The 24,360-nt window shown below is 39.3% G+C and overlaps 1 protein-coding gene across 7 annotated transcripts in view; it reads right to left on the reverse strand.

Annotated features, from left to right (window-relative positions):
• LOC132129499 (ankyrin repeat and SAM domain-containing protein 1A-like) overlaps positions 1 to 24,360 on the reverse strand; it is a 119,190-nt gene that overhangs the window by 50,749 nt on the left and 44,081 nt on the right. For all 7 annotated transcript variants that reach the window (XR_009428529.1, XM_059541129.1, XM_059541132.1 and 4 more), the window contains 9 exons: positions 21,044 to 21,340; positions 19,306 to 19,381; positions 19,117 to 19,218; positions 18,938 to 19,024; positions 16,797 to 16,969; positions 16,332 to 16,388; positions 2,976 to 3,096; positions 1,454 to 1,497; positions 838 to 937 (listed from right to left, as the gene is read on the reverse strand). Coding sequence is in view for 6 of the 7 variants with exons in the window: in XM_059541129.1 (XP_059397112.1) it covers positions 838 to 937; positions 1,454 to 1,497; positions 2,976 to 3,096; positions 16,332 to 16,388; positions 16,797 to 16,969; positions 18,938 to 19,024; positions 19,117 to 19,218; positions 19,306 to 19,381; positions 21,044 to 21,340 (1,057 nt within the window). In the remaining variant the exon portion in view is untranslated. The remainder of the gene's footprint in view (positions 1 to 837; positions 938 to 1,453; positions 1,498 to 2,975; positions 3,097 to 16,331; positions 16,389 to 16,796; positions 16,970 to 18,937; positions 19,025 to 19,116; positions 19,219 to 19,305; positions 19,382 to 21,043; positions 21,341 to 24,360) is intronic.

A 24,360-nucleotide genomic window follows, 5' to 3' on the forward strand; every position in this document is an offset into this window, starting at 1 on the left:
GTAAACAAGAAAGTTTAATGATCGAATGCAAAAGTTTAGTAAGCAAACAAAAGTTTAACAAACAAAAACGAATGTTTAACAAGCACATGCAACAATGTATTGGAGGAATGCAAAAGTTTAACAAGCTAAATTTAGCAAACAAATGTTTAGTGAGCAAACAAAAGTTTATTGGTGGAACGCATGTTTAGTGAGCAAAAACAAAAGTTTAGCTAGCGAAAATTACAGTTAAATGAATTAAAACTAAAGTTTAGTGATGAATACAAAAGTTTAACAAGCTAAATGTAGCAAACAAATTTTTAGTGATCAAACAAAAGTTTATTGGTAGAATGCAAACGTTTAACAAGTGAACTTGAAAGTTTATCAATAAAACAAAACTATGGCATTTAGAGCACAAATGTAAAAGTTTAATGTACAAAACCAAAAGTTTATTGGGGAATGCAAAAGTTTAACGAGTAAACCAAGTTTCTCGTGTAAATGCTATGTTTCTTGGGGAAACAAATGTTTTGTTAGACAATGCAAATACAATTTTCCCTCCCATTTAATTTTTTTCCCCCATGTCCCTTATAAATGATGAGAGGGTGAGCAAATCATATTTAAAAGGAACTATCCCTTTAAAGACAGCGCAAAATTACAAGTCTTCGACAGAAAGCAAGCAATTTACAGAGTAGAGAAGAGGTAGTCTCAAATTGTTAGACATATCTGAGTCTAAAAAGTATTCGTCACTCAACTGGTTATTGTTATTCATACATGGCAATAGCAATAACACTGTAAAGAATAGTGTTTACATTGTTATTAAAAAAGTGATCTCCTTAAGCATTCACACAAGCACACACTCACCTCCAGACGTCTGTCCTGTGTTAAAATGAGCTGCAGGCGGCTGCAGAGTGTTTGTGTTGGACCCTGCAGGTCGCAGGTCAATGTGTGCAGTGGTCTTTCGCTGCAAAAAATAACACCAATATCCACACATGAAGCAATGTCCAGGTTTTGTCAGAAGCACAATCATACACACACACAAAACAGATGCTGCATGCAGAAGATTGTCTACTGCACACCAGGCAGTGTTCGGACAGCATGACAGATGTGAGACTGCAAAAAAAGTTAATGACATAAAACATTAATGAACAACAAAGCTCTGTTACAAAAACCTTAGAGCTTCCAAAGCAGGCAGCATTTTAAATCATCATGGAATCCATAAGGCAACAGGTTTGCTGCTTATTTTATGTTTTGCTCGAGGAAAAAAGGCCATTAGCTTAGCGACGTGCTAATATCAAACTCTACCGGAATGTATTGTGAATCTTGAGTCTGGTGAAGCAATATGTGCTGCTGCCTAAAGTGTTATGAATCACTCAGCAGTTAGGATGTTGCCTTATATGGGAGCTGCCTATGTAGGTACATTAGTAGGCAGTGAGGGTTTGTAACACAGCTGAAGCCTAATAAGCAGTAATACTCTCACCTGAGGTAGGACACTGTTGGAAGACTTGGCTGAGACCTCCACATCTGGAATAATAGATAAAGACATCGAGTTATTCGATAGGAACAGTACATACATCAGTAAAAAACGCAACAGTTTGTTAAAAGTACAAAATACAGCAAATTAAGGGCACATCTTGTAAAATTTAGGTAACACTTAAGTATAAGGATGAATTCTCACTATTAACTAGTTGCTTATTAGCATGCCTATTATTAACATATTGGCTGTTTATTAGTACTTATAAAGCACATATTCTGCATGACCATATTCTACATCCCAAATCCTATCCAATACCTAAACTTAACAGCTACCTTACTAACTATTAATAAGCAGCTAATTAGGAGTTTACTGAGGCAAAAGCCATAGTTATATAGTATATATAGCCATAGTTTGCCTTCAGAACTGCATTAATTCTTCATGGCATAGATTCAAGGTGTTGGAAACATTTCTCAGAGATTTTGTTCCATATTGATATGAGAGCATCACGCAGTTGCTGCAGATTTGTCGGCTGCACATCCATGATGTGAATCTCCCATTCCTCCACATCCCAAAGCTGCTCTATTGAGATCTGGTGACTGTGGGGGCCATTTGAGTAAAGTCAACTCATTGTCATGTTCAAGAAACCAGTCTGAGATGATTTGAGCTTTGTGACATGGTGCATTATCCTGCTGGAAGTAGCCATCAGAGGATGGTACTTTGTTCATTAAGGGATTGGAGATGATCAGCAACAATACTCAGGTATTCTGTGGTGTTTAAACGATGCTCAATTGGTACTGAGGGGCCCAAAGTGTGCCAAGAAAACATCCTCCACACTATTACACCACCAGCACCAGCCTGAACCATAGAGACAAGGCAGGATGGATCCATGCTTTCATGTTCTTTATGACAAATTCTGACCCTACCATCTGAACGTCGAAGCAGAAATCAAGACTAATTTTTTGAGTCTGTGTGAACTGTAGCCTCAGTGTCCTGTTCTTAGCTGACAGGAGCAGCACCCGGTGTGGTCTTCTGCTGCTGTAGCTCATCTGCTTCAGGGTTCGACGTGGTGTGTGTTCAGAGATGGTATTCTGCTACCTTGGTTGTAACGAGTGCTTATGTGAGTAACTGCTGCCTTTCTGTCGTCTTTAACCAGTCTGCCCATTCTCCTCTGACATCAACAAGGCATTTTCATTTTCAGACTGTTCTCTGTTAAAACCCTAGAGATGGTTGTGTGTGAAAATCCCAGTAGATCAGCAGTTTTTGAAATACTCAGACCATCCGTCTGGAACCAACAACCATTCCACGTTCAAAGTCTCTTAAATCAACAATACCAAAATAACAATACCAATACTGTTTTATCACTTTTTGATCATTTAAAAGACTAGAAATCAGAAACATCGGTTCTAGCATAATATAATGTTGTAGTTGTAGATGCTGCCATATATAGGACATGCATATGTGAATTAGCTCATGCTTAATAAACAAAGAAATGAGCATCTGTCAGAAGAAGAGAAAGTGTGTGTACCTGCTTTGCTTTGTGTGTTGTTGGGCATTTTGGTCTGTGCGGTGACTAAGAGTTCATATGTGTGCTCTTCCTCATCCAGAGGCTCGGCGTGTTCATCCACACTGCTGTTAGTGTAAACCGCCTACAGAGAGAGAGAGAGAGAGAGAGAGAGAGAGAGAGAGAGAGAGAGAGAGAGGTTCAAAAATTCTTTTATTTTACATTTCAAAACTCATACATTCATATACTCATTCTAAAATAATTCTACATAATTAAATTAGATTATATATAAACCCACAGATGTATATAACAAAATAAAAAATTAAATTAAAAGTTCAAAACCATCGCATCATCATAAACAGTGCATAAAACATCATCAACACACCATATTTCAATAAAACTCCTTACATTATTAACCATATTATAATATGCATACTCTACTTTAAGCCTTCCTGCTACTAATTTCCTAAACATAACTTCAGGATCCGTAGATGCCAATTGTAAGCCTTTGTTCTTCCTAGTCTTCACTGGAAGTCAATTTTGCAGTCCCAATCAAATAACTCAATAAACACACTTTCTTCCTTATCAAAAATGCATACTTTAACCCTCCAATAAATACTTTATCCGAAAAAGCCTCGTTAAATTCCCTGAACCATTCCTTAAGAAGGTTAAAAAGACTTTGTAGCCTTTCACATCTTGAAAACAAATGTTCTAAATCCTCCTCTTCTCCACAAAACCTACATTCCCCACCCACTGCTGGATTTAAGTGTGCCACATGTCTGTCTGTAGCTATTGCCCTGTGAATAATCCTCCATTGTAGATCAGCTGTTCACTTCTCCACTGGAGGTTTATACAGTGCTCTCCATCTGTCCCTCACGAGGAACTCTGGTGTCAACAGTCCTGGCCAGCCAGAGGCTTTTACTCTCCTGAGTGATTCCTGATGTATGATCTTCACCGTAATGTGATAAATGGCCTTCTTTGATGTAGACTCGAAGAGTTCTATTTGAGGAACCTCAAAAGACAAAATTGAACCAACGTCCACACCTTCCAGATCTTCCTTACTTGCGGGAGTTATTTTTATCTTTGGGAATCCTTTCTCATTTGTCTCCTTTCTTGCGATGATCTCTCTGTAGCTGCTTGGTATTACATTCAAAATTTCCTCCATAAGTTTTGCTGTAAGTCTTAGTGACCGTAATCCTGTCACCTCTCTGAGGGTCTCTGCCGTTCTCCATCCATTATTATCCAAGAGGTGCCCCAGTTTTACAATGTTATTCCTTAGTAAGCATGTTCGTATACTCACAGAAGATAACATCCTTGTCTGGATCATTGGATTAAAAAACAAGGGTTCTTCAGTGACCCATTGTCCATTAGGATCAATGTCCCGCTCCACTTTAAAAACAGTTCTCCAGACCTTTAACATAGCCTTATAAAAGGGGGTAAGCTCAGACAAGCTCACCTCCTCCAGTTTTATTAGGAATAAATGTTTATCCAATCCCAGTCAGCAGTTTGGGCCCAAGCCAAGTCCTTATGATAGAGGAGTCTCTGTGCTGCTTGTATCCTGAAGGCACTGATACGACTCCTCACATCCACCAACCCCTGGCCACCTTCCTGGACAGGCAAATACAGTGCTGCTGCCCGGATCCAGTGCTGCCCACTCCAGAAGAAATCCACCAATGCTCTTTGTATACGGCAGACCAGTTCATCAGGTGGCTCCATAACAATAAACCTGTGCCACAGTGTAGAGGCAGCTAGGTTATTAATAACCAAAACTCGCCCTCTATACGACAACTGTGGTAATAGCCATTTCCATTTAGACAATCGGGCAATCACTTTCTCCAGCATTCCCTCCCAATTCTTCATCTGAAATTGACTATTCCCTAAATACACACCTAAAACTTTTAGCCCTTCCCTGCCCCATTTTAAACCACCAGGAAGCTGTGGAGGTCTTTTCCCCATCCACTGTCCAATAATAAAACCCTCACTTTTCCCCCAATTTAATCTAGCTGAGGATGCCTTCTCATATTGCTCAATGTTCTTCGTTAAAACTGTAACATCATCCTGGCCTTTAATAAAAACAGTAACGTCATCAGCATAAGCCGATACAGACACTATAGAACTTAAGTCTCCATTTGGGATTAAAACTCCATTGAGATTTCTCCTTAACCTGCACAAAAAAGGTTCAATGACAAGACTATACAACTGTCCTGAAAGTGGACAGCCTTGTCTAATTCCTCTAGAAACAGGTATTGGTGCACTTAACCCACCACCAGCTTTTACAAGAACAACTGCATTTGAATACAACAATTGAATATATGAAATAAAATTTTCACCAAAGCCAAAATGCTGTAAAACATTATAGAGATACCCATGGTCAACTCTATCAAATGCTTTCTCCTGATCTAGAGAAAGAACACCAATTTCAGAATTATTTAATTGACTTAATCCAATAACATCACGTAATAAGGAGATATTGTCCATTATAGATCTCTCAGGAATGCAGTACGTCTGATCCTTCTGCACCAATAAACCCAGATAACACTTTAACCTGTTAGCCAAACATTTTGAGAATATTTTGTAGTCAACACACAACAATGACACTGGTCTCCAATTTTTTAAAAGTCCCAGATCTCCTTTTTTTGGAAGTGATGAAAGTACTGCCCGACTACAACTTGTGGGAAGTATCTTACTTTGGCAACATTCAGACAGTACCTCATAAAAATCTTCTCCTAAAATACCCCAAAAACATTGGTAGAATTCAGCAGTCAATCCATCAATTCCTGGGGATCTACCCGTGGACAACTGCTGCATTGCCTCTGTAAGCTCTTGAAAAGTAATGTTCTCATCCAAAGTCTTTCTTTGTTCACTCTCAATCTTTGGTAGATCACTAAGTAGATCTTCAGCGCTTTCATGGTTACAGTTTTCAGAAGCATATAATTGTGAGTAGAAATACACAGACATCTTCCTTATTTCAGCAGGATCTGTTGTTATAGAACCATCATGACGACGAAGATGATACATTTGCTTCTGTGTTGTACTTTTCTTTTCAAGATTGAAAAAATATGTGCTAGGGGTGTCCATGTCTTTAATAGAGCAAAATCTTGCCCTTATTAGAGCTGTCTTTACTTGCTCTTGTAGAAAAGTCCCAAGCTCTTTATTTTTCTTTTGCAGAGCATCATCATGCACAAGTTCATTATTATTATTAAAAATGTCCTGTTCTAAAAGTTCAATGTCTCTTTGTAGTCTTTCACAGTATCCCTCACCACTGATCCAATATGAGATGAATAATTCTGACACAACATCCTTATGTTAACTTTACCCACATCCCACCACTGATTGAGATTCTCAAATGAATTTTTCCTCGTTTTCCAGTTCTTCCAGAATAAAACAAATGAATCACAAAAATGAATGTCTTGCAGCAATTTAGCATTAAAATGCCAGTAATAAATAGGTTTTGACATATTTTTTAAATTAAAGTCAAAAATAACCATGTGATGGTCTGAAAAACCATTAGGTAAAATAGAAGTATTCATCACCCTATTATTCCATACTTTACCCAAATAAAATCTATCTAATCTTGCACCACTGACTCAATTATCATTTACTTTAAGCCAGGTATATTGTCTAGCTCTTTTATTTATCATTCTCCACACATCTATTAATTCAAATTCATTCAATGCTTTTGTCAACATCATGCTTGATTGACTGTGTGGCTTTTCTCCATTTCTATCAATTGTAAAGTCTGTGGTGCAATTCCAATCTCCTCCCACAACAATACACACATTACTATCAATTGTCTTAATTAACCTTGTCATTTTCATAAAAAAATCCATCCTCTCAGACCCATTATTTGGGGCATAAACATTCATGAACACAAGTTCCATTCCTCCAACCTCAATTTTAGTTAACAAAAGTCTACCTTTTATAACCTCATCTACAGTTAGAACATTAACATTAATATTTTTTGAAAATAAAATAGCTACCCCTGCACTGTTATTTGTCCCATAACTTAAAGTGATCTTCCCTTCCCACCACATGCTCCATTCATTTTCATTGTCATTATCAGTATGTGTTTCTTGTAAAAAAGCTACATCAACCCGGTTAATTTAAAAAAACTCTGAAATCATTGCCAATTTTGTCCTATCTCTACCTCCATTTATATTCAAGGAGCCCACCATTAAAAGCCCCATAAGAAAAAAATAAAAGAGATAGGACAGGTACAAAAATGACACACAAAGTTTAGAAATCACCAGGTGCAACTTCTTCATTTTACTTTTTTAAAAGCATGCATTTTATCCTTCCTTAACCTTGTTATCATTTTCTTCAGACGAAATCTTTTTTTTTTTATCTAAAGCTTCATAACTGACTGTTTTCTGCAGGGACAATACAGACCCAATGAATCTATCCGTGTCTGGAAAAAAATCCTTAACTTCCACTACTTTTCCAAATGTTGCATCCAAAAAGTTATTAATTTCCTGCAATGTGTACGTATCATCCAAAACCTGTGAACCTATCTCAGAAATATCAGAGACCGAATCATCATCTCTTATCTCTTTATCCTCAGACATTTCAACACATCCAGATATCCCTGCCGCTTCATTGTCCACAGTTCCATTAACTTCAGCCTTTTCATTTTGTGTGGACAAACCAGATTTTTCACCTTTCTCACTAAACTCATTGTCATCATTGTCAACAACATCATCAGTTTGCTTAGCACTTTGAGCTCTACCGTCACTAGTCTCTCCAGCATGAGACTGTTTTGCGGTCTGAGATCCATTTGCTACATCAGCAGCATCACTAGGGCCTGCAGCCTCCTCACTTTGAACTTTATGTGGACACGCCATCCTTTTATGGGTCACATCTCCACACTCAAAACACTTCATACTTCCAGAGTTTGCATACACCATGTATGCCTTTCCTTCATGCCATACTCTGAAAGAAATATCTAATACCTGCTCATTCAAAAACATGAACACCTGCCGCCTAAACGACATAACATGCTTTAATGCTGCATTTTTACAGCGAAGTGGAACCATTTTAATTGCGCTAGCAAACTTTCCATAACGAACTAATCCCCGCTCAATCTCATCATTATGAATGAATGGGGGCACGTTCGAGATAGTTATATGTGTCGTCGGCGTAATCAGCGGTAAAACATTAATAAAATCGCCACTTACCACAATTCCGTTGGAAATGAGGCGATTAGCTATCTCTTCCTCCTTTACAAAAACCACAACAGCCTTATTCATCCTCGAAGCCGAAGAAATGTTCTCAAAGCCGATCTGCTCTTCGACCGCGACTAGCACGTCTTCCACAACCACACCTGCCGCGGGAACACACCTGATTCCGTTACGCAGAGACACAGGTGGCGGTGGCTCTCCCCTGTCCGGGAACGACGCCATCCCAACACCGTCCCCAAAAAAACCTAAACTCAACTTAATCTACTTTTCAGATCAACTGTTATACCCCAAATTTTAAAGATGAAAAAAAGGAAAAAAAGGAAAATAACAGTCACCCTCTCCCCTTACGAATCCCCTACACACACCCAAACTCTCCCAGCGTACACCGGAAGTGTGAGAGAGAGAGAGAGGGAGAAAGAGAGCAATGAGCAACTCATAGCAATGAATCACACTGACAGCCCTCTCATTTACTGAAGCTGCAACCACCCTACAAGTGGACAGATAACAGCACAGAAAATTATCACAATGCATTAGAAAGTCAAACAATCAAATTATTATTGGACAAATACATATCCTCAAAATAAAGTAGGCATAAATCTGGCACTAAAGGACATTACAGATATATTCCACCAATCAGCATCCATGTGCAATTTGAAAAAATCATTAAAAAGAAAACCAAAAAACACCAATGAGAAGTGGTTTGACGAAGAGTGTAAAAGAATTAGAATGACAGTACGAAATCTTTCAAATCAAAAACAAAGAGATCCTGACAATGAAGAACTCAGCCATCAGTATCACGAAGCCCTTAGACTGTACAAACAAACTCTAAAAGCAAAAAAGGAAGAGCATATAGAACAATTATTTCGAACAATGGAGGAGTCAATAAATACCAGTAACTTCTGGAACAACTGGAACACGCTCTATAGACCACAGAAAGAAGAATTGGCCATTCAAAACGGGAACATATGGAGGACACACTTTGAAAATCTGTACAAAACAACTGAAACAAATCCTGCTCGAAATGAATTAAAAACCAAATTAGAAATCCTGAAAGAAAAGATTAAAGACAATCAGAACCCCCTGGACTCTCCAATCACAGTAAATGAGCTTACAGATAGACTACATGTGCTAAAACCCAACAAGGCATGTGGCATCGACGGAATATTAAACGAAATGATCAAATACACCAACGACCAATTCAAAACCGCAATAATCAAATTATTCAACCTTGTTTTGAGAGTAGGATTTTTCCCCGACACCTGGAACCAAGGCCTAATTACACCAGTCTTTAAAAAAGGAGAAAAATATGAGCCAAACAATTACAGAGGCATATGTGTCAATAGCAACCTGGGGAAAATATTCTGTTCCATTATTAATATAAGATTGCAAAACTTTCTCAAAACCCACAAAATTCTGGACAAAAGTCAAATTGGATTTCTGCCCAAACACAGAACATCGGACCACATCTACACCCTCCACACTATCATTGATCGACATGTATATCAAAGTAAATCCAAAATCTTCGCTTGCTTTATTGACTTTGAGAAGGCTTTCGACTCTATCTGGCATGAAGGACTCTTTCTAAAACTACTGGAGAATGGGATTGGAGGGAAAACATTTGATTTGATAAGCTCCATGTATAAAAAACAATACATGTGCTGTAAAAATAGGAAATAAACGAACAGAATTTTTCTCCCAACATCGAGGAGTCAGACAAGGTTGCCCATTGAGTCCCACTCTATTTAACATTTATATCAACAAATTAGCCAAAGCCTTAAATAATTCCCCTGCCCCCGGCCCAACCCTGACGCAATCAGAAGTTAAATGTCTCCTCTTCGCAGATGATTTAGTCATTCTGTCAAAAACTAAAGAGGGACTACAGCAGCTCCTCGACGTCGTAGACACATTCAGTCAAACATGGGCTCTCAAAATCAACCTCGCAAAAACTAAAATAATGATTTTTCAAAACAGATCCAGATTGTGACGAGTGGGGCGGGGCCGAGGGACATGGGAGCGAGGCCGGGGGAGTGATTGGAGATGAACTACACCTGTTCGTCCCACCGGTCTCGAGGCCCATGGAGGAGATGGAAGGATATAAAACTGGAGCGACGACAGTGAAGGACGAGAGGGGACCAGGCCTGGGCTTTTAGTTGTGTTTTGGTTTTTATTTTATGCGCACCAGTCGTCCGTGAGGGGCTGGTGCGCTGTTTTGTGTTTATTTTGTTATTAAAATGTTTTTGATTGTCCGCCGGTTCCCGCCTCCTTCTTCCGGATGAATATGAAGGTTTTATCGTTACAGTGGTGCCGAAGCCCGGGAGAAGGAGGGACGCGCTGCTGAAGATCCCTCGCCGCTGTGGTGAATCCGCGGTGCCATCGAGCTGGCGAGGAGTGTGCCGCCATGGACGCTCGAGGCGGTGGACTGGAGCGAGTTGCCGGGGACGGGCGAGCTCGCTGCCGACCGCCCACGATAGGGAGGGACGGCTGCCGTCCGTGAGGGAGCGGAGGAGTCGGCGCCGTTCGCCAGGGGGCCGGAGCCTGCTGCCTCCGTGAAGGTATCCGGAGGAGCAGGGAACGGGGGACTCCTGCCGGCTGCCCAAAACCGGAGGAGCCGTCGCCGTCCACCGGGCGGCGGAGGAGTGTCGTGCCGTCCGCCGAGGGCCGTCCAGTGCCACCGCCAGGCACCGCGGAGGAGATCACCCAGCTGGTGGAGGGCCGAGCAGCGGTGCGTCTGGGAACCGGAATTTTTTTTTTTTTTTTTTCCTCTCTCCCCTCTCTCGTCTCTGTCGCTCCTCCTTCCATCTCCTTTTCTCTCGCCTCGCCTGTCCTACCCCCAGGTTCCCGCAGGTCCCCGGGAGCGGCCCCCCCGGAGGGAGGGGGGGGGGGGAAGTAGAGCGCAGTCTCGGGAGTACCCCCCGGCCTGCGAGGGGCGATGGGGGTATGTGACGAGTGGGGCGGGGCCGAGGGACGTGGGAGCGAGGCCGGTGGAGTGATTGGAGATGAACTACACCTGTTCGTCCCACCGGTCTCGAGGCCCATGGAGGGGATGGAAGGATATAAAACTGGAGCGACGACAGTGAAGGACGAGAGAGGACCAGGCCTGGGCTTTTAGTTGTGTTTTGGTTTTTATTTTATGCGCACCAGTCGTCCGTGAGGGGCTGGTGCGCTGTTTTGTGTTTATTTTGTTATTAAAATGTTTTTGATTGTCCGCCGGTTCCCGCCTCCTTCTTCCGGATGAATATGAAGGTTGATATCGTTACACAGATGTAGGGAAAATAAATACATCTTTCGAGCAGGAAACCAAGTCCTCCAACACACCCATGAATACATACGTATATCTGGGATTAAAACTGAGTTCAACAGGGAACTTTAATCTGGCTGTGAATGAACTGAAGGCAAAAGCAATGAGAGTCTTCTACATGATAAAAAACACAATTCGACATGAAATTCCGATTCAAACCTGGCTAAAAATCCTAAAATCAATAATTGAACCAATTGCTCTGTATGGCAGCGAGATATGGGGACCTCTAAAAACCCAAGATTTCTCAAAATGGGAAAAAGAGGAAATCGAAACTCTGCATACACAAATTTGTAAAAATATCCTAAAGTTAAACTGATCAACACCAAACAACTCGTGCAGAGCTGAATTAGGACAATACCCCTTAATCAATATCCAAAAAAGAGCTGTGAAGTTCTACCAGCACCTGAAGCGCAGCGAGCCGAGCTCATACCAGGCTGAAGCCCTGCGGTGTCAGGAGCAGAACCGGCACCGGAGCGCTCTCTCACAGCTGGTGCTCAAACTACAGCCAGACCAGCACAGCACCATCCGGACAAACCAAATCACACAGTCACAAAAACAACATTACATCACCTACTGGAAACATGCTACTAAATCACAGAAGAAGATGGAGCTGTATTTAGACCTGAAGAGAGATTATAAACCAGCAGAATACCTGAGCTGTGTAAAAGATCCCAAATTAAGAAAAACACTTACAAAATACCGACTGAGTGATCACTGTCTGGCTGTAGAGAGAGGACGACACAGACAGAGATGGAAGCCGAGAGAGCAGAGACTGTGTTCACTGTGTTCTCAGAGAGAGCCAGAGACAGAAAAACATTTCTTACTACACTGTGATTACTATCACAACATAAGAGCCGCATATTTCCCCAAATTCCAACAAATTAAACCCAATTTTATGGCATTACCAAATAAAGAAAAATTAAATCACATTTTAGGGGAAAATTCCAAAATGATCACAACAGCAGCAAGATACGTATCAGCCTGTCACAAACTAAGACTGTCAGCCAGTGGACAAAACTGAACAAGAGCATCTCTTACATGTACTGTTGTGCAAAGTTATTATTATTATTATTTTTATTATTTTTTTTTTTTTTTGTTATTTGTTGTTGTCTTTTTCTTGTTTCTTGTATAAAGAAAAAAAGGAGAAAGTATACATCTACTTAATTATTTTACAAATCTGTTTTTGTTTTATGTATTATATAATTGTTTATTCCTTATTCATGTAATGTACAATGCTTTGGCAATACTGTGCAAGTCATGCCAATAAAGCTCATTTGAATTTGAATTTGAGAGAGAGAGAGAGAGAGAGAGAGAGACAGAGAGAGAGACAGAAAGAGAGAGAGAGAGAGAGAGAGACAGAGAGAGAGACAGAAAGAGAGAGAGAGAGAGAGAGAGAGAGAGAGAGAGACAGAGAGAGAGAGAGAGAGAGAGAGAGAGAGAGAGAGAGAGACAGACACAGAGAGAGAGACAGACACAGAGAGAGAGACAGAGAGAGACAGAGAGAGAGAGAGACAGAGAGAGACAGAGAGAGAGACAGAGAGAGAGACAGAGAGAGAGAGAGAGAGAGAGAGAGAGAGACAGAGAGAGAGACAGAGAGAGAGACAGAAAGAGAGAGAGAGAGAGAGAGAGAGACAGAGAGAGACAGACAGAGAGAGAGAGACAGAGAGAGACAGAGAGAGAGAGAGACAGAGACAGAGAGAGACAGAGAGAGAGAGAGAGACAGAGAGAGAGACAGAAAGAGAGAGAGAGAGAGAGAGAGAGACAGAGAGAGAGACAGACAGAGAGAGAGAGACAGAGAGAGACAGAGAGAGAGAGAGAGAGGGAGGGAGGGAGGGAGAGAGAGAGAGAGGGAGGGAGGGAGGGAGAGAGAGAGAGAGACAGAAAGAGAGAGAGACAGAAAGAGAGAGAGACAGACATTACGGCTTTCTTACTCAGACTGTCTGCAAAAGTACAAAACACTTCTGTGGAAAAAAACAGAAAAATATTTTTTTAAACTAAAATTGAAGAAATTGACGATTCAATAGATCAAAACACTTTCTGGAACCTATATAAAAACTCGAAAAACCCAAATTAGAGATATCACTCCAGAATGGCACAATTTGGAAATCTTACTTTGAAAATCTGTATCAAAAAATTTAACCGGCCGACCTCAACCAACCTCAGAGTAAAATAAAGAAAACACTAGAAGACATGGAAAAAACTATTAAGAATTATCAAAATCCATTAGATGAATCAATAACAATATCTGAAATATTAGAACATATTAAAAATCTTAAATTAAAGAAAGCATGTGGACAAGATCACATTAATAATGAAATGCTTAAACTCAGCAGTCCCAGCATGATTCAAACAATAGGCAAATTATTTAATCTGGTGTTCTGGTCCGGACACTTCCCTGAGATCTGGTCTGAGGGACTCATCACCCCCATATTTAAGAGCGGCGATCGATTCGACCCCAATAACTACCGCGGGATAAGTGTGGGCAGTGTGTCGGGAAAACTGTTCTGCAGTATCATACACACACGCATCGTCTCACACATCTCAGCACACAACATCTTAAATAAAGCACAGATTGGCTTTTTACCAAAACATCGCACATCCGACCACATCTACTCTCTCCACACTCTAATCAACAAGAACATCAACCACAAACAAAGGAAAATATTTGCATGTTTTGTAGACTTTAAAAAAACATTTGATTCAATTTGGCATAATGGTCTACTGTACCACATCCTACAAATTGGCATTGCCGGAAAAATGTTTGACATTATTAAATCTCTGTACACCAACAGCAAAAGTGCGGTGAAGATGGGTAACCGCAGAACCGCGTTCTTCCAGCAGGGCCGTGGAGTGAGGCAGGGCTGCAGTCTGAGCCCAACTCTATTCAACATCTACATCAATGACCTGGCGTCACCTGGATTAAATTATATAATTCAATAATAAAACCAATTATTTTATATGGATGTGAAATTTGGGGACCAGTACTAAATTTTAAAAATTGGGATAAAACATCAGTAGAAAAATTACAATTGGAAATTGGCAAAAATATTCTGGGGGTTGACAGAAACACGTCCACTGCGGCCTGCAGGGCTGAGCTGGGCCTGTACCCACTGAACATGGAGATCCAGAAGAGATGTGTTCAGTTCTGGCATCACCTCCATCAGTCTGACCCAGAGTCAGTGCAATATAAAGCCCTCCTCGCCAATGAAAGCTCAGCAGAACCTCATCCTCTGAACTCACTCGCTCTTCAACTCGTCCATCAGAATATACTCCCCATCAACCCCAAACCTTTTATTAACCATATCCACAAACATCTAAAAGTCACTCATGATCAAGCACTAAAAGCACATTTTGCCCTCCAGAATAAACTGCTATGTTACTCGGCCCTCAATAGAACCACTAAACTGGCCAGTTATCTATTTATTAAACATTTTAAAGAAAGACAAATCCTCTCCAAATACAGATTAAGTGACCATGATCTAGAGATAGAGAGAGGAAGACATAGACAAACATGGACAGAGAGAGAGAGCAGAGGATCTGTAGACACTGTGACCTACAGCACATCGAGGATGAGGAACACTTTCTGCTCTTCTGCTCTAAATACACCAGTATAAGAGAAACCTTTCTGCCCAGGTTTGAAATCTTAATTCCATCATTCTCTGAACTGAGCGACACTGACAAGATGTTCTTCTTACTGGGAGAAGATGATAGTACAGCTGCACTAGCGGCTAAATATGTGTTAGCTATTCACAACGCCAGAGTCAGCTAATTCTCTAGAGAGAGACCGACTGTATTTATTCATTTATTAGGATAAATTGTGTTTATCTATTTATTTATATTTACTATGCTACATATGACATGACTGTACATATATGTTTTGTTTGTTTGTTTTATTATTTATATATAATATGTTGATGCTTTGGCAACATTGTGTTTCACAGTCATGCTAATAAAGCTCATTTGAATTGAAATTGAAAAATTGAATTGAATTGACAGAGAGAGAGAGAGAGAGAGAGAGAGAGAGAGAGAGAGAGAGAGAGAGAGAGAGAGAGAGAGAGAGAGAGAGAGAGAGAGAGAGAGAGAGAGAGAGAGAGCTGACATTTATACGACACAGTCCGATGAGTGATCATTTTGCTGACACTGCACAAATGTATCAAAAAAAGCTTTGTAAAACGCCTGGCCTTCTACGTCAGTTCAGAGTGGTTGATAACACTAAGTGAAGTGTTCAGAAGATGTGCAGCTCTGTATCCAGCCGCAGTGTTTTAGTATTGGTCATGGGCTCCAGAGTCTTTCAGACAGAAGGTTTGCTGTGTGTTGCAGAGATCCACAGCATTAATATTCATGAGGAGGCTGTTTGATTTGGGTAGACGTGTGGAAACCGCAGTCAGCGAGTGGAAAGTCAGATTCAACAACCTCTCGCCTCAATATTCATTGTTCTGCTCTCCATGTGCACTGCTGCAAATGATTGTCTATTCATTATGTATCTCACAGGACTTGTGTCATATAGAGCTTAAATATAGATAAGGAACACAAAAAAGGATCATGGCAATACTACTTTTTAAACTTTCATTTTAGTAACTTTAGGTACCATGTACTGTAAATATCATAGCAATCGTTCACTATACTGTATAGCAAATTACCATGCTATTCCCACCATGATACCTCCCCTGCACAGTTTTGCAAGGGAAACTAAAATGAATTATTGATTTTGAGCATTACTTGAAATGAGACGACTGAAAATTTGTAGAGAAGCATATTTTTAATAAAATATCAAACGATAAAGGAGGCAGATACTGGAAACAGCGGGGAAACAAATGGAAACACTGGCCTCTGCTTCCAGAAGTATTTATTAATGATTTTAATAACATGTGAACCAAACAATGAATCTCTGAACAGGGATTTTACCTCAGAGCTGAGATCCTCTTCCTGTGCAGGACGATTCTGTGGAGGATGGCGCTCTTTCTGAAAGAAACATTCCACTCATCTACTATAAAACATGCTGAAAACATCTTTTTTTAAAGAAAGAAAGACTCAAAGAAACACTATTCATAGTCTCCATCTAGTGGAGAAAATTGAACAACACCAAATCTTCAGATTTTAAAAACAAAAATCACAACTGGCTTCATTGCTTTTATAAAGAAAAGGGAATCAACTTCAATAAATAGTTTAAATTAGTTATTGATGATAACTTGAATTTTTAATTTAATCAATATTGCTGCCGGACAAAATAATTCATAACTGGATATTTACAGTTGTCAATAAATATATTAGCTTTCCATTCACAATGTGTGTTAAATACTTGTTCCTTGTTAACTGCTTGTTTTCAGCCAACAGATGTTTTGAAGACAGAAGTATGTGTCACACACTCACCTTCCCGGCTTCGCTGTCCGGTCGTCCCGAGTCTCTGTCCGATGACTTTCCGCTGGCCAGACTGTCCAGAGAGACACACGAGGACGCCTCAAACAGAGCTTCATACGGACTCTCTTCCACAGGGCTCGAAGCCAAACCGGATATGAGCTCACTGACCTGCTGCTCCATTTCTCCTGTCCAAACACACACATAGCATTACAACATCTGCAGAACATCTGGCACACGGACACCACGAGCAGCAGCCATCTGAATACAGATCAGAGCCGGACTCAAATCTGAGAACCACGACTCACAGATTATACAAATGGCCACATAGTAGAATGCAATATGCACTGATAAAACATTTCAAAAAGTCGTTTTATATAGTTATAGTCTGTGTGTGTGTGTGTGTGTGTACTATTGCTATAGCTACTACTAAACTAATCTTGTTTTATTGGATTCAAATAAATAAGTTCATATTACTTTTTTTTTTTTTATCGGATACCTCAAATAATTTGAGTTAAATTACTGGTTTACTTTTATTTGTCATGGTACGAAATGCATTTTAATTCTTAATTTTAATAACTTGAATTTTCATAAGTTATATTTACTTGTGCATCTCAATAAATTAGAATGTCGTGGAAAAGTTCATTTATTTCAGTAATTCAACTCAAATTGTGAAACTCATGTATTAAATTAATTCACTGCACACAGACTGAAGTGGTACTTGTGATGATTTTGGCTCACGTTTAACAAAAACCCACCAATTCACATTCTCAACAAATTAGAGCACTTCATAAGACCAATAATTAAATAAAATAATAAAAAAATGTTAGTGAATAGTTGGTCTTCTGGAAAGTATGTTCATTTACTGTACATGTACTCAATAGGTAGTAGAAGCTCCTTTTGCTTTAATTACTGCCTCAGTTCGGTGTGGTGTGGAGGTGATCAGTTTGTGGCACTGCTGAGGTGGTCTGGAAGCCCAGGTTTATTTGACCGTGGCCTTCAGCTCGTCTGCATTGTTTGGTCTCTTGTTTCTCATTTTCCTCTTCACAATAACCCAAATTCTCTCTGGGGTTCAGGTCTCGCGAGTTTGCTGGCCAGTCAAGCACACCAACACAACTTTTGGTGCTTTTGGCAGAGTGGGCATGTGCCAAATCCTGCTGGAAAATGCAATCAGCATCTTCAAAAAGCTGGTCAGCAGAAGGAAGCATGAAGTGCATCAAGCTTTCATGGTAAACGGGTGCAGTGACTGTGGATTTAAAAACAAACAAACAAAAAAACCTAACAAAAAAACAATGGACCAACACCAGCAGATGACATTGCACCCCAAATCATCACAGACTCTAGGACCTTAGTTTCCAAATGAAATACAAAACTTGCTTTCATCTGAAAAGAGGACTTTGGACCACTAGGCAGTCCAGTTCTTCTTCTCCTTAGCCCAGGTAAGACACATCTCATGTTATCTGTGGTACAGGAATGGCTTAACAAGAGGAATATGACAACTGTAGCCAAATTCCTTGACACTTCTGTATGTCTTGACCCCAGTCTCAGTCCATTCTGTGAAGTTCACACAAATTCTTGAATCAATTTTGCTTGACAATCCTCATATTGCTACGGTTCTCTCGGTTGGCTGTGCATCTTTTTCTTCCACTCAACTTTCTGTTAACATGCTTGGATAAAGCACTCTGTGAACAGCCAGCTTCTTTGGCAATGAATGTTTGTGGCTTAACCTCCTTGCGAAGGGTGTCAATGATTGTCTTCTGGACAACTGTCAGATCAGCAGTCTTCCCCGTAATTGTGTATACTAGTGAACCACACTGAGAGACCATTTTAAAGTTTCAGAAAACCTTTGCAGGTGTTTTGAGTTGATTAGCTGATTGGCATGTCATCATATACTTATTTGTTGAGATCATGAATTGGTGGGTTTTTGTTAAATGTGAGCCAAAATCATCACAATTAAAAGAACCAAACCACTTCAGTCTGTGTGCACTGAATTTATTTTATACATGAGTTTCACAATTTGAGTTGAATTACTGAAATAAAAAAACTTTTCCACAACATTCACATTTATTAAGATGCACCTGTAAATTCTATAATAGCTTTAAAATGTACCTAATATTTTAAGTGTGAGATATTTCATTGAGTGAAGTTTCTCTGACCTTTTCTCTTGGGGCTCAGGCTCTCTTGAGGAGGTGGCACTGGTGGAGGAGGGAGGCTTGTTTCTGACGGACGGCCGCTCATATGAGCTTTAGAGAGGAGACAGGTGTGAAAACCATGACCTGAGGAGAGTTGTTCAGATTCAGAGGATCATGTGTGTGATTATCAGGTCCAGACGTACCTTGTATGAGCGCAGCGATCTGTCGGCTCTTTTGAGAGGGCATGTCTCTAACAGTGTCCAGCGCTGTTAGACTCTTACCGTCCACAATATTCACATCGATCCCTGACAAACATTCACACAGAGCATCCTGAGTACATATTTCAGTAATCAAACCCCTTGTTACTTGTGGATTTGAGTTTATTTTTTTACCTGCGTTGAGTAGTTTTTGTACTACTTCTGTCTTTCCAAAGAGAGCTGCTTCATGAAGGGCACTGCCTTTCTCCGTCTGTTAACAAATAAAACATTCATCATAAGATACAGAGGCACATTTTAGACCCTTAGATACAAGTTGTGAAGGTTGAAATATCTTGCACGTTCTGTTTTAGATCAGTGAACTGCAATAACTGAGTCTGATGTGGCATATCAGAACCCAACGGAGACGACAAACTCATCTTCACACTGCAGTGGCTTTCTCAGCATGTTAGCAGACAAAGCAGACTATGTGAATGTGGGCAGCTGCTCTGAGGACGTACGGAGTGTGAGACAGATGGCAGGTTGTTACTAGCAGGTTTCTCAGGTAGAGGCAGGAGTGCTAAAGAGCAGCTACTTTAAATCACTGTGAGAAACTGAGGGAGAACGGTGAGATCAACTACTGAAAGACCGGCCAACACACACACACACCCACACTGATGAGCAGCTCAAACTAAAACAGTATTTAAACCCAACCTGCTTACAGAATTACTTTTACAACTTATTCTTTTTTTTTTAAAGAAATGAATACGTTTATTGGGCAGGGATGCATTACATTGATCAAACATGACAGGAAAGACTTTGGTTAAACTTTATTTTAGGGTCTCTTAACTACCGGTAGTTGCTTATTAGCATAACTATCATTCGAATTTTAGCTATTTATTAATAATAATTAAACACATATTAAAACCATATTCTCGTGACCTTATTCTACAGCCCTAATACCCAAACTTAACTACCTTACTATTAATAAGCAGCAAATTAGGAATTTATTGAGGGAAAAGTCAGAGTTAATAGTGAATAAGTGTTCCCTATTCTAAAGTGTTACCAAGACTTTTATAATGTTACAAAATATTTCTATTTCAAATAAACGCTGTTCTTTTGAACTTTATATTCATCAAAGAATCCGGAGAAGAAAAAATAACGTTTTTTATCTTTCTGATAATAATTTGAGCATCAAATCAGCATATTATACTGATTTCTGAAGGATCATGTGACACTGACGACTGAAGTAATGATGCTAAAAAATTCAGCGCTGTATCAAAGGAATAAATTACATTTTACAATATATTAGAAAAGAAAACAGCTATTTTAAATTGTAATATTATTTCACAATATTACATTTTTTACTGTATTTTTGATCAAATAAATACAGCCTTGGTGAGCAGAACAGACCCATTTCAAAACAGTAAAATTAAAAAAAGGTAGAGTGTGGCCAAAAAAAAAAAACTAACAAACACAAAAACACTGCCATTATAATTATCCAAATTACATGAAGTCATTATAGGAAGCAATTCACATAATTGTCAAGTTCTTTTTTTGTGCTCAAAAATGAAAAGGCAGTGCAGTGCAACAATCACATCCAATCAGAACACATGTGATGTTTTACACATGTAGAGCAGACTTTTTTTAACCAATGAGATTTAGCTGTGGGCGGAGCTAACCAGCATAACATGACAGAAACTTGAAACCAAGACGGGAATACTAGCATACTGCACAGTAACCACTGAATATTACCACTGCAGATGATGCAATTTTATGTATATAAAAAAAGGTTTTAGAATTTGGAAAATCAAGTAGTCCTTACACACAGGAAATGTTGAATATGAACGGTTAGCGCAGAAACAGAGTTTACGGTCTGTTGCTCCATTTCTGCTTGGTCAGAATGTGAGATTGTAAACTGGCCCCTGATCCTCACCGTGTAGTTGAGGTCCACGCCGGCGGCCAGCAGCACCTCCACCACCGGCAGGTGTCCGTTGCGGGAGGCCAGGTGGAGGGGGGTGTGTTTCTTGGTGTTGGAGCTGAGCAGGTTGGGATGAGCGCTGAGCAGAAGTTTGACCACGTCCAGCCGGCCGTAGAGTGCTGCCAGGTCCAGCGGCGTCTCAAACTTGTTGTTGCGCATGGTGGGGTCCGTCAGCTCCTCCAGCAGCAGCTGCACCACCTGAGTGTGTCCGTACTGAGCCGCACAGTGCAGCGGCGTCTCGTTGTCATTGTTCTGAGGAGAGGAGGAGGAGGACAGGAGAGCGAGATGTTGACGGACAGAAAGGGCGATTACTTCAGGACCTGTGTCTAAAAGATGGAAAAGTCAACATGATTTCCAAGCGGCAAAGTTCACTGGTGTAGCAACTGCTGAAGACTCCAGAGGGTCATAAAGCTATGTGACTCTTTGACATAGCTTTGAGATAAAGCTGGCTTTTTGAATAATAATTAAAAAGAAATAATAATAATAGAGCAGAATTATGTTTGGAAAAACTGCAAGCTGATTTGATGAACACCCTTATTCAATGCTTTATGGAGACAGACAGAGCAGAAGAGAACATGCAAGCTTGACCACACGCTTCAAACACACACAACATCCTCAAGATCTACAAATCACTGCCTACAGACGGACTTCTGTTACATGTTTTATAAAAACCCTTCTTTTTACCTAATTCTATGATATTCATCCATTAGCAGTGGTTTAAGTCTCTAAATATACGCACTACTGCTCAAAAGTTAGGGTTGGTAAAAGGTTAAAAGAACGGCATTTATTTAAAATAGAAACCATTTGTAACATTATGCATTTCTTAAATGCCATTTTTTGATAAATTTAATTTGTCCTTGCTGCATAAGTTTTATTTTTAATATAATCTTACTGACACCAAACTTTTGGAAGGTAGTGTATTTTTACACTGTATCTGCCTTTGGTTAACTAGTATTTGCTTGACAGCTAATGCAGACTGAAATATTACGTTTAAATCAGTGACAGTTAAACATTGGCTCATTGTGTTGAATATTCAGCATGACTATAACAAAGCATCCGACTCCACAATGACTGTACTTGAAGTCAAACCCTGAGCACTAGTGGGAGCTCTTATATTTGCTTTGTCTGCCAACTGAATTAAGTGAAATCTTATGTGTGTAAATATGGATTTACACACTAAATATCCTTTATTAACACTTGAGCTCTGATGGTACACAATGATTTTATAGCATTTGACAGGATGAATGTGAATGTCCTCTCAGAGCAGTGCTCAGAGATCTCTCTGTGTGTGTGTGTGTGTGTGTGTTTGTGTGTGTGTGTGTGGCAGCAGTAGGTACAGCAGCAGATGTCTGAAGCACAGAGGAAGAGGTTGTGAAGGCCTCTGGGCTGCCAGCATCTGGCACATCACACGCCACCACTCTGAGCGCATATGTGTGTATCTGTGTGTGTGTGTGTGTGTGTGTGTGTGTGTGTGTGTTCAGGTGTGTGTGTGTGTGTTCAGGTGGGGGAGTGAATGAAAATGAGTGATGAGCTGGTTTGATGACCACACCCCAGAAATACTGGTGCTGGTCATATAATTAGAAAATCATCAAAAAGTTGATTTATTTCACTAATTCAATTCAAAAAGTGAAACCTGTATATTATATTCATGCATTACATACAGACTGATATATTTCAAATGTTTATTTATTTTAATTTTGATGATTATAACCCAGATTCAGTGTGTCAGAAAATTAGAATATAACTTAAGATCAATACAAAGAAAGGATTTTTAGAAATCTTGGCCAACTAAAAAGTATAAAAATGAGACGTATGAGCATGTACAGCACTCAATACTTAGTTGTGGCTCCCTTTGCCTGAATTACTGCATCAATGCGGCGTGGCATGGAGTCGATCAGTCTGTGGCACTGCTTAGGTGTTATGAGAGCCCAGGTTGCTCTGATAGTGGCCTTCAGCTCTTCTGCATTCTTGGGTCTGACGTAGTGGTTCTTGAAGCACTGACTCCAGCTGCAGTCCACTCTTTGTGAATCTCCCCCACATTTTTGAATGGGTTTTGTTTCACAATCCTCTCCAGGGTGTGGTTATCCCTATTGCTTTTACACTTTTTTTTTTTTCTACCACATCTTTTCCTTCCCTCCGCCTCTCTATTAATGTGCTTGGACACAGAGATCTGTGAACAGCCAGCCTCTTTTGCAATGACCTTTTGTGTCTTGCCCTCCTTGTGCAAGGTGTCAATGGTCATCTTTTGGACAACTGTCAAGTCAGCAGTCTTCCCCATGATTGTGTAGCCTACAGAACTAGACTGAGTGACCATTTAAAGGCTTTTGCAGGTGTTTTGAGTTAATTAGCTGATTAGAGAGTGGAGCCAGGTGTCTTCAATATTGAACCTTTTCACAATATTCAAATTTTCTGAGATACTGAATTTGGGATTTTCCTTAGTTGTCAGTCATAATCATCAAAATTATAAGAAATAAACATTTGAAATATATCAGTCTGTGTGTAATGAATGAATATAATATACAAGTTTCACTTTTTTGAATGGAATTAGTGAAATAAATCAACTTTTTGATGATATTCTAATTATATGACCAGCACCTGTAAATAGGTAAAGCATGCCCCCCACACACACACATTACTGCATCTATATTGTGAATATACATAATGGACCTTGGAAAATAAAAATAAAACAAAGGTGGCAAAAGAAAGAATACAAAGTATTATTATTATTATTATTATTCAAAAAAATTAAATAACTGTATTGTGCATGTTTATTTGTTTTTAATATTTTAATATTAAAATGAAATATTGTACCATTTTTATCTACCATCATCATTCATTAGAATAACTGTATTGTGCATTTATTTTTTTTGTATATTTTAACATGAATACAAATTATTTATAATTGAATTATGATTTTTTATTTTATAATTATTATCACTATTATGATAATGATTTTTAATGATTAGTCAAAATATTTGTATTCAATTTATTTATTATTATAATCATCACAATCAATCATTACTTCAATATAAATATTATATTAATAAAATAGTGTCATTTTTTCATGTCGTCGATGATGATTAAAAAAACAATTTAATTATACAAATGTTATTTATTATTATTATTAATTGTATTAATAAAACAGTGTCATTTTTTCATTAAGAGTATTATTATTATTATTCATATGCCAACAATAATACAAAATATATAATTTGCTTATGTTTTTATATATACACGGTATATATTTTTGCATATTTAATTATAATTTTTTA

The sequence above is a fragment of the Carassius carassius genome, chromosome 46, assembly GCF_963082965.1.
Source record: "Carassius carassius chromosome 46, fCarCar2.1, whole genome shotgun sequence".
NCBI lineage: Eukaryota > Metazoa > Chordata > Actinopteri > Cypriniformes > Cyprinidae > Carassius > Carassius carassius.